Source organism: Castor canadensis, chromosome 17, assembly GCF_047511655.1.
Source record: "Castor canadensis chromosome 17, mCasCan1.hap1v2, whole genome shotgun sequence".
Classification (NCBI taxonomy): Eukaryota; Metazoa; Chordata; class Mammalia; order Rodentia; family Castoridae; genus Castor; species Castor canadensis.
Genome location: NC_133402.1, coordinates 23,247,365 through 23,263,148, shown reverse-complemented (window position 1 = coordinate 23,263,148; position 15,784 = coordinate 23,247,365). Strand labels below are relative to the sequence as shown.

General features: G+C 40.2%; 1 protein-coding gene across 2 annotated transcripts in view; it reads right to left on the bottom strand.

The window, feature by feature from the left end:
* Positions 1-14,376, bottom strand: part of Dnah3 (dynein axonemal heavy chain 3) — a 201,749-nt gene extending 187,373 nt beyond the window's left edge. The window contains exons 1-6 of one of the 2 annotated variants that reach the window (XM_074059600.1): positions 14,266-14,376; positions 9,765-9,869; positions 8,977-9,211; positions 4,967-5,033; positions 3,921-4,095; positions 1,094-1,283 (exon numbers count right to left, since the gene is read on the bottom strand). In XM_074059600.1, the coding sequence (XP_073915701.1) occupies positions 1,094-1,283; positions 3,921-4,095; positions 4,967-5,033; positions 8,977-9,211; positions 9,765-9,869; positions 14,266-14,295 (802 nt within the window). In that variant the 5' untranslated portion in view covers positions 14,296-14,376. The remainder of the gene's footprint in view (positions 1-1,093; positions 1,284-3,920; positions 4,096-4,966; positions 5,034-8,976; positions 9,212-9,764; positions 9,870-14,265) is intronic. The other variant, XM_074059601.1, reaches the window with a different exon arrangement.
* Positions 14,377-15,784: the final 1,408 nt, after the last annotated feature.

The following is a 15,784-nucleotide window of genomic DNA, read 5'->3' as shown; positions in this document are numbered from 1 at the left end:
ATAGGCTCACCCCTTCCCTTTGATGTGCTTCTCATATTACTCACCACTAAATATTTTGCAATGACCTGCAATATATACAAGACACTGAGTTAAGAATGAATCAGAAGGAGGATCAATAATACATCCATTAATATCCAGGAGCTAATGTTCTAACAAAGAGCCAAAACCCATGAGAAATGAAATGACAATCCCAGTGTTAAGTAACAGAGAAATAAAGTCATAAGAGAATGTGCAAAGTAGGGTGCATTGAAAGTAGAGGCAAGAAGAGCTATAAATGCAAAGGATGAAGTGACCCCTGAGTGTTATAGAGAGAAAATACTTAGAAGGGATAGGTCTTGAGCTAGATTTTGAACTTTGAGTAGGCTCTTGCTACCCATAGTCTTACCCCTAGATCTGTCACATCTAAGTCAACTGGAAACTTGTTAGAAACGTAGAATCTCCATTTCAGCTACAGATCTATTGAACCAGAACCTGTCTTTTAACAAGATCCCCAGGTTGTGTGGATGCACATTAAAGTGTGGGAAGTGCTGCTGTACACTAGTGATGATGGTAGGGGTAAAGTGGTATTTGAGTTAAAGGTTAAATTATATTTTGCCATACTCAGTGGAACTAAGGTGGTGACCGATAAAGGTAAAGTGTGATGGTTAATCTTGATTATCAACTCAATTGAATTGAGAATATTAGAGAAGCAATTCTGGGTGTTTCCAGAGATTACTGGCATGTGGGATAGCAAATGATGGGGGAAGGCCAGCTCTGAATATGGGCCATGCCATACAATATGCTGGGGTCCTGGATAGAACAAAGCAGGAGGAAGATCATTAGTAAAGTCAGGCTCTCTCCCCCTCACTCTGCTTCCCAGTCACCATGAGCTGGGCACCTATGCTTCATCACATGCTCCCTGCCATGATGCTCTGCCTCACTACAGACTAAAAGTAATAGAGCCAGCTGACCATGGTCTGAAACCCTGAGCCAAAATAAATCTTTCCACATTTAAGTTGATTTGCTCAGGTATTTTGTTACAGCAACGAAAAAGATAACACAGAAAGATGATACACTCCACATAGAAGCTCCTGACCATTTAAATCAGTCTTACCAATGCTTTTCATGAGGCTATAGTAATAGTCATTTTCCTTCTCATCTGAAAGGGCGGCCACCAGAGGCTCTAGGGCAGGCTTTGTCAGCAGCTTGTTAGAAATCAGCTTTGAAATCCGAATCATCACTTGATCCTCTTCAGGGGCAATCATGTCTTTGCGGATGCCATTGGTCAAATAGTAATAATATCTCTTCCATAACAAACCACCAGCAAAAAAAAAACAAAAAACATGATTAACTGTGCCACTGGTCCCACCCACCAGCTGCAAAGGGACTCTGTTCACACAGCATCCATTCTCACTCTTCAGTTGCTACCACCATGCTTTCTGGGTCTGTCACTTCACACACATTACAACAGGATCACTTACTAGTTTTTCTTGTGATATCAGAAGATACAACCAAAGCCAGAGCTTTCAGTTGGGGTTAATGAAGAACTCTTCAAATGCCCTGAAGTTAGGAAAAGTGGATGGAGGGAGCATACCTGATGACATTTAAGAAGAGGAATGGCAAGCTCCTAAAATGGATTCTATAATTCGCCCTCCTGAACAATGATCCTCTACAAGGCACTTTGACGTATGGCTTGTAGTCATCAGTGGAGAAAATATCCCCAAAGTTCATGTGACACTTATATGGTTCTACAAATCCAACCATAGGCTTTTGACTTTCTAAAGCAACACAACACAAACATACAAACTGAACAAAAATGCCCAATGTGACCTGGGAACTTCAGGAAGCTTTGTTTATGTGGTATTTGCCTTTAAGCTGTTGGTGACTCTGAGAAGAAATAATTCCAAATGGCTGAAAGGCACAAAGTATGACAAAAGGGTTTAAAATTAGAATTTCAGAGCTAGATGTCAGTGGCTCACACCTATAATCCTAGGTATTTGGGAGGCTGAGATCAGGAGGATCATGGTTCAAGGTCAGTCCAGGTATAGAGTTTGCAAGACCCCATTCCAACCAATAAATTGGGCACGGTGGTGTACACCTGTTGTCCTAGCTAGGCAGGAGGCTGAGGTCAGGAAAATCAAGTTTCCAGGTGTGCCCAGGCAAACAGCCAGAGCCCCATCTCAGTGGAAAAAAGCTAGCCATGGCTCATGCTGGCCTGGGCAAAAAGCAAGACCCTATCTCCAAAACAGCCAGTGCAAAAAATGGCTGAAGGTTTAGTTCAAGCAGTAAAGCAAGGCCTCAACCTCAAATTCCAGTACTGACAAAAAAAACCAAAAAAACAAAAAAACACAGTTCCAACTGTATCTGTGATCAGAAGTGGCTACAGCCAGCAACTGCAGCTCACATCTCTCCACCTTTAATGCAAGCAGCATTGACTTGTGATGAATAACCTAAATTGTCAATGCATTAATTAATACAGAACATTCGTCTTAGCAACACAGCACACCATAAAGTATCAGCTGTGTCCTGGCTGGCTGGGAGCTGGGTTTGCTGCCATTGCCGAGCATGACAGGAGAGAATCACACTGAAGATCCCTAGCCTAGCAAAGATCAAAATTCAAAGCTGAAGGTGTGGTTTCTACTGAATATGTATCATTTTTATACAATTGCAAAGTGAAAAATCCCAAGTCAAACAGTGATATCACAATCATCTGCACAGAACAGTATTGCCAAACTTCCCTAGTTTTATAAACTGCCTAGGTGGGGGGGACAGTGAGTGGGGCTGTTATTAAAACGAAGGTTCCCGGGCCCTACTTAGGCTGTTAAGTGTTTTTAACAAGCACCCAAGTCTTATATTCAGGCAAGTTTGAGAAATAATGCATAGCTTCCCCGCTCCTCCCCCGTCCCCAATACAGGATCTTGGTCTATAACCCAGGCTGACCTCAAATTCTGATACTCCTGCCTCAGGAATGCCGAGATGACAGTGGGCACCACCATACCTGGTTGTGTAATTCTTAAGAGCACAGAGATTTGGTATCAGCCACACCTAGTTCAGCTCCTAATTTTGTCTCTTACTGTGTAAGCTTGAACAAGTTTTTTTTAACAAGTCTACACCCCGATTTCCACACCTGAGCAATGGGGATAATCATAGAACCCAGCTCTTCAATGGACTCAAGCAGCTAGAGGGTTTGGTATAGAATTTTGCCAATAGCATCTACTCAGCCATTGTGAGTTTTTATTATTATTTTATTATACATTATAAACCCATAAGCTATTTTCTTTAAAGCTCTGTTCTTTAAGATCAGGGTTGGAAACTCAAACATCTTCCAGGAGCCAGGCAGGTAATGCTAATAAGTGAATGTTAGCTGGATATAAGAAAATAAAGAATGGTGAGGAGAATGGCTAATTAAAGAATGTATCTCTCATTGAAGGAAGAAGCTACTGCCCAGCTCCAAATATTTTAGTTTTTATAAGAGGTTTGAAATCTAGCTTATGTGAAATTCCCTCACTTTGAAGACACATCTACAGGCCACATTCAGCCTATGGTAGGGTTGCCAGAAAAAAAAAAAAAGAACACATAAGTATAAACTTATACTAAAAATTATTGTTTATCTGAAATTCAAAAGTAATTGGGTATCCTGTATCTTCTTTTGAAAAATCCAGCAATCTTAGCCTATGGGCCGCATTTTGCAACTTACGTTCTAAGGAAGACCCAAAGATACAAACTTGTACGTTTCTCTGTTTCTTTCTCTCTCTCTCTCTCTCTCTCTCTCTCTCTCTCTCTCTCACACACACACACACACACACACACACACACACGCGTTCAATGATATTCATGGGTCTGGACTTTGGTATTCTTTGAACCTTCCCCAGGTGACTTACTCAGATGCCAAGAGTGAGAAATTGAGTAATGCCAAGAGTGAGAGGGCAGCAAGAATTTACCTCCAGGTCTACTTCAGATGGTTTATTTTCTCTGCTTTCTATTTCCTTCTCCTGCTGTAACATCACATCAATTTGCTCTTCTGGGCTCATTGGTCTGCTTCCCGGCAGGGTCAAAGATATGTCCATGTCAGTTTTCATGGGTAAGGTTGCAGTGGTGTTGTAGGCCCAGTAGGTTCTGAAAAAATAGACATGATTCACCCTTTGAAGTGCCACAGGAGTACTATGGAGCTATCTAAGACCTACTTTCTCCAATCTGGGGAATATGGTTCTGAAATAGAGCCCCTCTCCTTTGTGTCATCTAATGTGTACAGTTCAAGGATGACCTTAACCACTGAATGCCTCATACATATGTTGGCACAGGTTTAGCTCAGTCAATCTATTTCTGCTTCGATCCTAAAAAAATTGGATTAAGACAAGTGGTAGAAAAATCATGAGTCACTGAGTGTCTGAGAATGTTTTTTTTTCTTTTATTATTCATATGTGCATACAAGGCTTGGATCATTTCTCCCCTCTGCCCCAACCCCCTCCCTTACCACCCACTCCGCCCCCTCCCTCTCCCCCCAACTCCCTCAATACCCAGCAGAAACTATTTTGCCCTTATTTCTAATTTTGTTGTAAGAGAGTATAAGCTATAATAGGAAGGAACAAGGGTTTTTGCTGGTTGAGATAAGGATAGCTATACAGGGCATTGACTCACATTGATTTCCTGTGCGTGTGTGTTACCTTCTAGGTTAATTCTTTTTGATCTAACCTTTTCTCTAGTTCCTGGTCCCCTTTTCCTATTGGCCTCAGTTGCTTTTAAGGTATCTGCTTTAGTTTCTCTGCATTAAGGGCAACAAATGCTAGCTAGTTTTTTAGGTGTCTTACCTATCCTCACCCCTCCCTTGTGTGCTCTCGTTTTTATCATGTGCTCAAAGTCCAATCCCATTGTTGTGTTTTCTGAGAATGTTTTAAGCAAAGAAGCAGAACATGGATTTAATGAGACCAGAGCCTTCTTTGGTTCAGCCAAATGTCTGTGTTCTCTGGTGCCCACAGTGATACCTTACCCAGAGGGATCCTCTTTGTCTCTGGAGAACTTCATTTTCTTCTTCTTAGGCTCCAATGAGCTTTTAGCTACTACAAGAATGGAGAAGAAAAACATCAGTGATGGGCAGTGGCTGTGGGTCATTCTCTGTCCATAAGGAGATGTCTCTTGGGACAGCCCCGGAGCACATGAAGAAGAAAGAACATGATGTGGTGGGGTGAAGCAGACAATGTGAGCTCTGGTCCAAATAATTCTGGATGAATTACTTGTGTGACCCTAAAGTGATTTCATCACTCTGGGCCTCAGCTTCACCAGCTATAAAATGGAGATGAGAATTCCATCCATTCATCCATACATTTGACAACTATAGGTAACTAACTGTGTACATAATTTGTGCCCCACCATTGTGTGTTCTAAACATAGTTGTATTATCAGTACATTTATTTTTAAAGAAAAATTTATATGATGATCACAAATAGAAAAACCAGTATCATTGCAAACAGAAAAATCAACATCGCTTGCAATGAATAGAAGGTAACTACAGATAAATTCAATAATTGATATAAAGCTACTATAGTAAATTTTAACCAGATAGCATTACTTGCTAAAGTAAATGTCCTGAGGAAGTTAGTAAGTAATAGAGAAATGTTAAACTCATACTAATATTAAATTGACACTTTGAGGGAATCAAGAGAATTGAAGACTCCCAGTTAAGATGTAATTTAGTTCATACTTTGAACTTCTTAATATACTCTAAACACAACAAAAAGACAAAATACTCTTTAAAAATTAAAAATATATTTCTCTGATCAAGATGATGCTCAAGATGATGCAGAGAGAGAAGTAAAAGTAATAAACTCAGCTTCTGGGTACAGAAGCAGGTAGGTGGAGGTAGAATTTTGATACCTGGGAAGTAATACAATCTCAGAAGCCACAATGATGTGGGAAAACAGAACCAGGCCCCAGAACCAAAGCAAAGTTGCAAAGACAGCAACACTGCCATGCAGATAAAACATATGCATGCTTAATTTCTACGGAAGCTAGAGATGGCACAACAAGGCTGAGGACAGCTTGACCAGGACTATCAGATCCTCCAAATGCCACCCTAGGCTGGGAATCCCTAGTATAAGAGCTGGGGAGATAATATGAGGTCCTAAGAGACCAGATGGAGGTAGAGGGATAAAAAGCCAGACTTAGAAGGGAACATTCACCAGGGTGCCAGTAGCTCACACCTGTAATCATAACTATTCAGAAGGCAGAGATCAGGAGGATCGCAGTTTGAAGCCAGACCAGGCAAATAGTTCTGTGAGACCCTATCTCAAAAAACCCTTCACAAAAATAGGGCTGGTGGAGTGGCTCAAGGTGAAGGTCCTCAGTTTAAGCCCCAGTACTGAAAAAAAAAAAAAAAAAGGAAGGGAACATTCAAATTGCATATACTATATGATTACATTTATATATGAGAACAAGCAAACTTATCTGTAGTAATGGAAATCAGGAGATGGTTACTCTTGGGTCATATGTTTTGGGATGAGGAAGAGAATTGATTTTTAAAAAGAGGAACACGGGAACTTTCCCTAGCATGAAAATGTTCTCGGTTGTGATGTTGTGTTTGGATGGTGGTTATATACAATCATCAAAACTCATTGAGTTGAACACTGAAAATCTGTGCATTTTATTGTATGTGAATTAAAACTCAATAAAAAGGGGAGATGCATACTTCAAGAAGGGGGAAACATGAAAATATGCTTGCAAATTAAAATATCAGCACACATGAGAAAAACTAGTACCAAGAAAGATAGCCAATAAACTCAGCAATTAAGGTATAGAGTCGCAAAATGGGAACAATACAGTAATACCAATATTCCTCCAAAATAAGTGTTTAAGGACCTTCAATACAAATGTCTTTTAATGAATAATAAGCATAAATCAATCAAGTACCTGGATAACAGATACTTAGCAGTTTCTGCCATGGAGGCTCTCTCTGTTCTAAAGAAAGCTTCATAGCAGTTTAATGCTCAAAGACTATGGCTTGGCTGAGAATTCCTGTAACAGTTAAATCTGGGAGGCACTAGCACTAGTTACTCACAAATAGCAATTTTGGAAATACAAAATGGGAAAATATGATCTTCAAATTAATTACTATTTAAGAAAATTATTAAATGATGAGTGCTACCGACCGAATGTTTATATCCCTCTAGAATTCTTATGTTGAAACCTAACCTCCAATGCTATGGTGTTTGGAGGTGGGATCTTTGGGAGGTTAGTGCCCTTATAACAAGATCCCAAAGAAGTCTCTTGATCTCCTCCAATGTATGAAAACAAAGCAAGAATGCAGCCATCTGTGAACCAGAAAGAGGCCCTCACCAGACCCTGAATATTCTGGTACCTTGATCTCAGACTGCAGAATTTTCAGAAGTAAATTTATGTTGTTTATAAGATACCTAGTCTAAAGTACATTGTTACTCAAACAGATTAAGACAAGGACTATGGTACTAGCAATAAGAACAAACAAAAACTTCTGAGCATAATGATTTTCAAGAGTTGGGCATTTAATGTTTGCTATATATCCTTGAATCAGGGACATGCAAAAAGTAACAACCTAGAGATGTGCATGTGTATTCAATTAACCAATAACATTGTTGAGAACTACTTGGAAAAATTCCCCAAGTGACTCTGAAAGAGCTATGATCATGAGAATAGAATAAGAAATTGGGAGAGGGCTGGAGGTATGGTTCAAGTGGTAGAGCACCTGCTTTGCAAATGCAAAGCCCCAAGTTCAAACACCAGTCCCACAGAAAAAAAGAAACTGGAAGAAACCAGAAGTGGAACCCTAGAGAAAACCTGAAAAGATATTGTCATCAAAACAAAAAACACTTATTAGATATGTGATAAATTCAATATCAAACAGAGTTGAAAATTAGTGAATTAGAAGTTATAATTGAAGATTTCATGCAAACACAGCACAGATAGAAAAATGGAAAATACAAAAGGGTTTGAGACAGAACAGGTTGAGTAGCTCCAAAGTATATCTAACAAAAATTACTAAGGGATAACCTTAAGCAGATATATGTATATGTTGTGGGAGGAAATAAATTAATACTCATAAGGTACTGTATTAAAATATCATGCACCTTCCAAGATGGCCTCTAATGAACCTCACCTCCTGTATGCCTTTGTATAATCTCCTTCCCATGAATGTGGCTGGACCTAGTGATTCATTTCTAACAAACAGAATATGGTAAAAGTAAAAAAAGTTCCAAGGTTAATTCCCAAAGGAAAAAAAAGAAGACTGATTTCTGACTTGCTGGATCTTTATCTTGCTCTTCCCCTCATTCACTAGGTCCAGCCACATTCAAGGAAAAGGGATTATACAAAGGCATACCAGGAGGAGAGGTTCATTAGAGGCCATCTTGGAAACTGCATAATATTTTAACACAGAACCTTATGGGTATTAATTTATTTCATTCCCAGGCCTCTGAAGCTAATAAGAACTAGAAGTCCTATGAATTTTAGGATTGATTTTCTATTTCTGTGAAGAAGCCAGAGCCATGTTGAGCTGCCCTATGAAGAAACCTACATGTTGGTAAGAAACTGTCAATAGTCAGGAAGGACCCAAAGATGTGAGTTTGGAAAAGCATCCTTCTCTAGTTGCCTTTAGGTGACTGTGGCCCTGATTGTCACCTTGACTGCATACTCTTGAGAGACCCTGAGCCAGAGCCACCCAGTTAAGCCATGCACAGATTCCTGACCTACAGAAACTGTGAGATAATAAATAAGGTTTGTTTTAAGCCACAGCATTTTAGGGTAAGTTGCGATGCAGCAATAAATAACAAATACATAGAACAGTGTACGGTATATGCAAATGATCCACAAATGTGGACTGCAGTAATTTCCATTTAATACATGAGAAGAGTGAAGCTCTGTGGAACTACTCAAAGTTAGCTGTAGCAAGAGGAAGAGTCAGGATCTGAACCCAGGGGTAGCAAACAAAGTTTTACTCAAAAGTGTCATTCTGCACAAAACATGACACACTATCACAAGTACCTGATGGCAGCTCCTGACTAGTCCTGTCCCTAGGGACACTGATGGTGACTGGTTGATAGACCTTCATCAGATCTTTCAGCTTCAGGTCTCGAGCCATCAAGGAGTAGTTGTTAGCAATGGAGTCACTGGGTCCACGGTGGTGGTACTGTTCTTTGAAGGGCACAGAGAGAGTCCATGATGTGCGTTGCATCAAGGGGGGATAAAAGCTGTGTGACGTGACAGTCTACAAGGAAAGAAATGCATAGTGAGACACGATCAGAGACATCTTTCTGTGAGCCTTGGCTCTGCTACCACTGAGGCAGAGTTTCACAAGTCTCATGCTATATTTCTACCTTCTAAACTCTCAGTGGAAATACTTTCTGAATGGACACCAATTGTACTTCTCTGGCTAATGTAAGATTTCTGATCCCAAGGAAAACAGCTGCCATTCAACAATAACTTTGTGAATGAGGTGATTTATGTCTCCTGCCCTTATTCCTTATGGGAATGGCTATAAGAGATATATAGTTACCCTCATTTTACAAATGAGGATGCAGATTCAGAGGGTTTCAATAACACAGTGGCAAGGCCAGATTCCAACTTGCCTTTACACGAGTGCATAGCTCTTTCTTTCAAACTGCTGCAGCCTCTTCCAGTTACAAAAATGACCAAAGCCTCAAACCCCATTTGTCAAAGCTGACTGTACCTTACTAGGACTTGCTGGGTACCTAGAGAGGCAAGGTGTGTTCTTCACTTTGTCAGCCTCCCCAGAAGAGCTGGCAGCCAGAGGCACTCACCTGATAGAGCTCAGATGGTTCCTCATTCACAGATGCAGGCAGAGGGGGCAGCTCAGGCCGCCTTTGGGAGTAGCTCATGTGATGTATGGAGTCACTTTTGGCAAGCTGTTGGAAATGGGAACAAAACTGGTCTTCAGAAATTCAGAGATGTTCCCAGCCCTCTGAAGCTAATAAGAATTAGAGTTCTCTCTGAATTTTAGGATTGATTTTTCCATTTCTGTGAAGAATGACACTGGAATTTTGATGTGACTTTGTATTGAATCTGCAGATTGCTTTTGATTATACAGCCATTTTCACAATTCTGCCAATCTATGACCCTGGGAGTTACCCAGGAAAAGTTTTAAGTTCACAGTTCTGCCTTCACAACTCCCTTTCCACCCTCATTCTTTATGTTTCATTTTTGATTCATCAAGTCTTTTCTCTTTCCCAGGGGCTCCTTGGTTTCCTCTCTGTAAGTCAATCTGGATATTCCCCTACCACTCAGGAAGAACCCAAATTCTGAGGGTGTACCTAGATATTCTACTCTGTAATTTTCTTTTTTTTTTTGGCGGTACTGGGGTTTGAACTCAGGGCCTCATGCTTGGTAGGCAGGCGCTCTACTGCTTGAGCCACTCCACCAGCCTATGGGGTGTCATTAAAAGGGGTCACGTAAAAAATTATCTTTTTTATTTCATATATGCAAATTTCCAAATAGAAATTTTCTCAGGCAGTGGCTCTGTACCTGTATGTGCTTTACAAACATATAAACTACTCTCTGTGCTTCCTTTAAAGAACATGGGTATGTTAGCCCATCATTTTATCAGTAAGTGTATACTCAGGTATGAGCTTCAGATAGGTGTGAGCTTGTGTCTCCCACAGTCACTCTCAGTTCCTAAGTGCCTCTCCACCTCTCTTGATAGAGTTGAAAGCGACCATACTGAACAGTATCACAATGCATTTCTGTCTTAAGGCTAAAACCCTATATGTCAGACAACTATTTTCATTCAAGACTGTATGGAGTCATTGTAATTTGCTCTAACACTGGAAGATAAACCACTGGCCTAGAGTTATGGAGAGATGCTGCTGTACAGCATTCTAAAGATGGTTTGGAGGATTTTCAAGGGCAATTCTGGCTCTCTGATTTTCACCTTAGGCAATGACTTTGAATTTAACTTTTATGTAAGATGAGATTTCATTGAATGGATTTGATTTGTGTCTACAAATTATGTCATTGGTGAGAGGTGGGATAGAGGAGGTACATATGAGTCACTACTAGCAATACCCCCACAATGCCCCAACCAAACCCTGCTGTTGACTCAAGTTAACCTCCATTATCTCCCCTGGAGCACCTGCATCATTAACTAATAACAACAACAGCAATAATATTTACCGTTATTCCAAATTATTATGTCTAGGCATTGTACAACCTTGTAAGATTTTTCACACCCACATTTTAGCTGATGGAAATAAGTCCCAGGAATGATAGGTAACACATCCCAGTCACGTAAGAGCCAGACTTGTCTCCTAATTCAGTGGCTTTTAAATAAACATCACTCTGCATCGCTTCCAACATGTCAGAAATGGCAAGGATCACTGACATGGTAACTCACTTGAGAAAGGTCTGTGTATCTTAAAATTAAATGAACACATCAAATCCATAAATAAAGATGTATACTAAGCTTGGGATCTTTAAAACTATGGAATGGATTCACCGATCTCATGGTCTAATTCAGTAATTCTCAAAAATTGTGGCATTTGAAATTCATCAGTGGAACTTTATTCAAAGCAGGAAAGCTTCAGCTCTGCCTCAGACTAACACATTGAGAACCACTGACCTTGTTTTCATCTTACAGAATTTGCTATAATGACTTAAATCACTCCCTTTGCCTTTTTGCTCTTAACCTCAATCTCAAGGACCTGAAAATTGACCAATTATCTCCAAGAATTGACCAATCATCTGAAATTAATGCTAGATATGCACTGAGGAGATGGACAAAATGGAGAAATCCAGAAAAACAACCTGGTCATCCAAAGCAGGTACTATACCATCCAAGGTAGATTCTAGCAGTGGTACTTTCAGAGATAAGAAGTCATTCATTTTTCTTTTTTTGACTTTTTGAAATTATATTGTTGCTGTACTGGAGGTACACTATTATTTCTTTTAGGATCCTAGACATAAGACATGTATCAATTGATAGGTTAGGGATATCTATACTATGTCTTTGCAAGCAAGAAGGTTTTCCTTTGGTCTCGTTTTTAAGTCTGTTTCAAATAAAAATCTTTATTAAAAGAGCAACAAGCAAGCACCATAAAACTGGGAATGGTTAATTAAGACCAAAACTTATAACTCTCTGTAGCCAAGGAAGATTTATTTTTCTTGCATTATTAGGGATTGAACACAGAGCCTTGTATATGCCAGGCATGCACTCTACCACTGAGCTCTATATCTCCAGCCCTATTTTATTTTTATTTTGATACAGGGTCTCACTGAGCTACCCAGGCTGGCCTTGAACTCACTACGTAGCCCAGGTAGGCCTCGAACTTGCAATCCTTTTGTCTTATTTCCCACAAAGCTGGGATTACAGCCAGGCTAAGGAGGATGAACATTATTCAAGAGACGTCTTGGCATTTGTGTTTCTGCTCAGTTTGGGATAAACCTGATTTCAGTTACTCTTCCCACCACAAGAGAGGAATATATCTCTGGTGGGCATAACTGGCTCTACTCAAATTTTAGTCCATGTTGTACAATGTGGCTGATACTAGCCCCTGGCTTCAGGCATGAGACAAAGTTCTGACCAGTCAAACTACTCCATCCTCCTTGATTGGCAGTGATTAATAATCCTCATGGATAGCATGTGACCCACACTGGGTTGACCAGAGAATTTCCTGACACTTTTGCTGAAGCACTCTTTTCTTTAGGGTCACTATCTGTGAGGATGTTGATGACTAAAACCTCCAACAAGTTATCTCTGCCTAACGTGGGGGAAAATATGCCTTAGAATAAAGCCAACATATAAGGAAACGGTCACCAGAAGGAGAGATACAGAGTCTCAATGACATCAACAGGAACCCTGAATCCAACTCAATTTTTTGGTTACTTGAGCCCATAGATTCTTTGGGGTCCAAGACAAATTGAATTATATTTATGCTCCTCCATACTGAGAAATGGTCATCCAAGAGACAAACAAGTCAGTCAGTGAGAAAGTAACAGAACCTCTGCAGAAACAAATTAAACTTTGATCTAGTTCACACTAGATACACAAAGAGCCGTAAACACCCTGATAGTAGAAAACATCCCATTCCATGGGACAAGAACACATGGTGCACACAGAGAATCAGCAGAGCTAGAAATCAATTCCAGAAGAAAACAAAGAGTTTTCTTGACCTAACCTAGCTAAGAATTGTCTGTGGTACCTTCGAGGGAAGGAGATGGAGATTTTTTTTACAAGAACTACCTAGCTATGTAAACTTATTATTATTATTTTGAGGTACTAGAGTTTGAACAGAAAGCCTCACACTTTATAGGTAGGTGTTCTTCCACTTGAGCCATGTCTGACCCTTTTGTGTTTTAGTTATTTTTCAGGTAGGGTCTCAGGTTTTTGCCCAAGGCCAGCCTCACACCACAGTCCTCCCACCTACAGCCTTCCAAGTAGCTGGGATCACAGGCATGTGCCACCAAACCCAGCTTATTTGTTGAGTTGAGTTCTTGCTAACTTTTTGCCCAGTCTGGTCTTGAACCATGATCCTCCCGATCTCCACCTCCCAAGTATATGGAATTAGAGGTGTGCACCACACCTGGTGCAAAATGATTTGTTAAACATATTTAAGTGTCTTCTTTGGTAAATTGCAGGGAATTTTCATTTCAGAGCATAGACTTAGGCATTACCAAGAAATCAACTTCAATTTTATAAAGTTTCAATTTTACATGTTACTTTGGGCACTTCAAATGACAACCTAGTGGATCTTGGCTTTCACAATGAAGATTCTGTGGCACCCCTGGTTTGGGTACAAGCACTACTTTATTTTCTGATTACAGATGTTGTTTGCATGTCCTTCGTGGAGGCAGTTCCCAAATGCTCATCCAAGGACCTGCTACATCAAAATCACTCAGCTCTTAAGCTAAAAATAAAAATTTCAAGGAGCTACTCTACATCTTCTGAATCAGAATCTTTGGGGTTGGGGACCAAGACTCTTTTTAAGATGTGCTGTAGAACACCCTGATACATACCAGAAGTGGACAGTGTTATTTGGAACATATAGTCTAATGGGCTTGGGAAAGGGAACAAGAAGTATCTATTTTTAAGTTTTTATAGTAAAACTTGAATATGTCCAAAAATCTAATTCAACAGAAATCATATTTCAAAAGCATACATCATAAAACTGGATTAACACACTTGCTAGATCAAAGGAATCTATAATGGCAATTGGTCTATGATCAATTACTCTTCCTGTTTACTCTCAAATTTACTGCATGTTAAAAACAAAGACAAAGAAAGAAGCATGCCTTAAAATTCACACCTACCTTCTGAGATGAACACTCCATGTTGTTCATGGTGTCCACTCTAATTTTACCTATTTAAAAAATGAACAAAAAGCTCCCAGTTTCTGCAGGGATGTGACTTTCCTACCCAGTTGCTCTGAAATTCACAATTCCTTATAGCATAATGGAGATGATATCAACAATGGAACTTTCCATTCACAGAGCTGCCTTTCTGAGGTCACAGACTTCAGTCCCCTGAGGAATTCCCTGGCAGAAGAGGAGAGAATGGGAAGCAAGAGAATGAAGGGGAGCGTTTGGGTTCTGCAGGAGTTTTTGCTCAGGTACCTACTTGCAGGTCTTCTCTTGAAATTTCCTGGTACTCATTGACGTCCTTATTGAGGACAAAACTGAAACAGAATTACCTATTAATACTGAGAAGGAAGACCCACTCTTCTTCCTCCTCCTCTTTGAGCATTGTTAGAACTTATACCCAGGCCCAGGAGTGGGTAACCAGGCATCAGCGTCTGTAACTAAGGGAAGTAGTTCGCTGTGGTTGACCTAAGCTCTGTGTCCTGCTGGCTTCCTTTGTTGGAGGCTCAGCTGGGCAGCAGGAAGTGACAGAGGGAGGGTAGGAAAGTGCTTAGCAATGGCCCAGGAATGCAGAAGAGGCAGGAAGAGCCCATGCCTTTGGAGAAGCCTAAAAGCCAATAGCTTGATGGTTAAATTCTTGGGATCTTAGGATCTGGATAGGTGTGGCTCAGATCCTGCTCTTCTCATTAATTACATAGCTTGAACAAACTACTCCATCGCTTCAAGTGAACTTTTCAACTTTTCTATGCAAATTCTACACCACTACAAAGATATGAGTACCTACCTTTCAGATAACGCATATAAAACAATTTGAGCACAGTGATGGATGGCCAAGGCATCCCAGTTTTCCTGAGACTTTCTAAATTTTAACGCCGTATGTTCTGCATCCTGGGAACCCTTTCACTCCTGAGCAAACTGGGACAGTCTTTTCACTCAATGCAATAGGGCCTGTTTAAATGTTGTGGCTAAACATCTATATTATAAACACATGCGAGCACACACACACACACACACACACACACACACACACACACACACACGTACCAGGATTAGCTGCTGCCACAATGTTCAAAGCACATATCACATATGGCTTTCAAAGTTCTCTCCAAACCAAGTTAGACTTACTGAACTATTTTTGGATGCCATGGGGCATATTTGTTTTTTCATTGTTTTCTTCCAGATTCTATGCTGTTCCTATTTTATGCTTGAAGAAACTAAAACAGAGATGCATAACCTTCTCACATTGGCACAATTTCTAAGCAGTACAATGTTATCCGTGATACAATGTGAACCCTGTCCTGATATCCCAGAGTTCAGTGGTCTTTCCAGAAACTTTCCAGTACTTTCTTTCCAGGAAGTACCTGCCCAGAACACAAATGTTTCTGAACTCCTTTGAAGAGCACTGCATAGCACCAAGTACTTCCATGTCTATTTTTCTTCACTTCATCCTCAAGTTGGGCTCTCTGTGCTT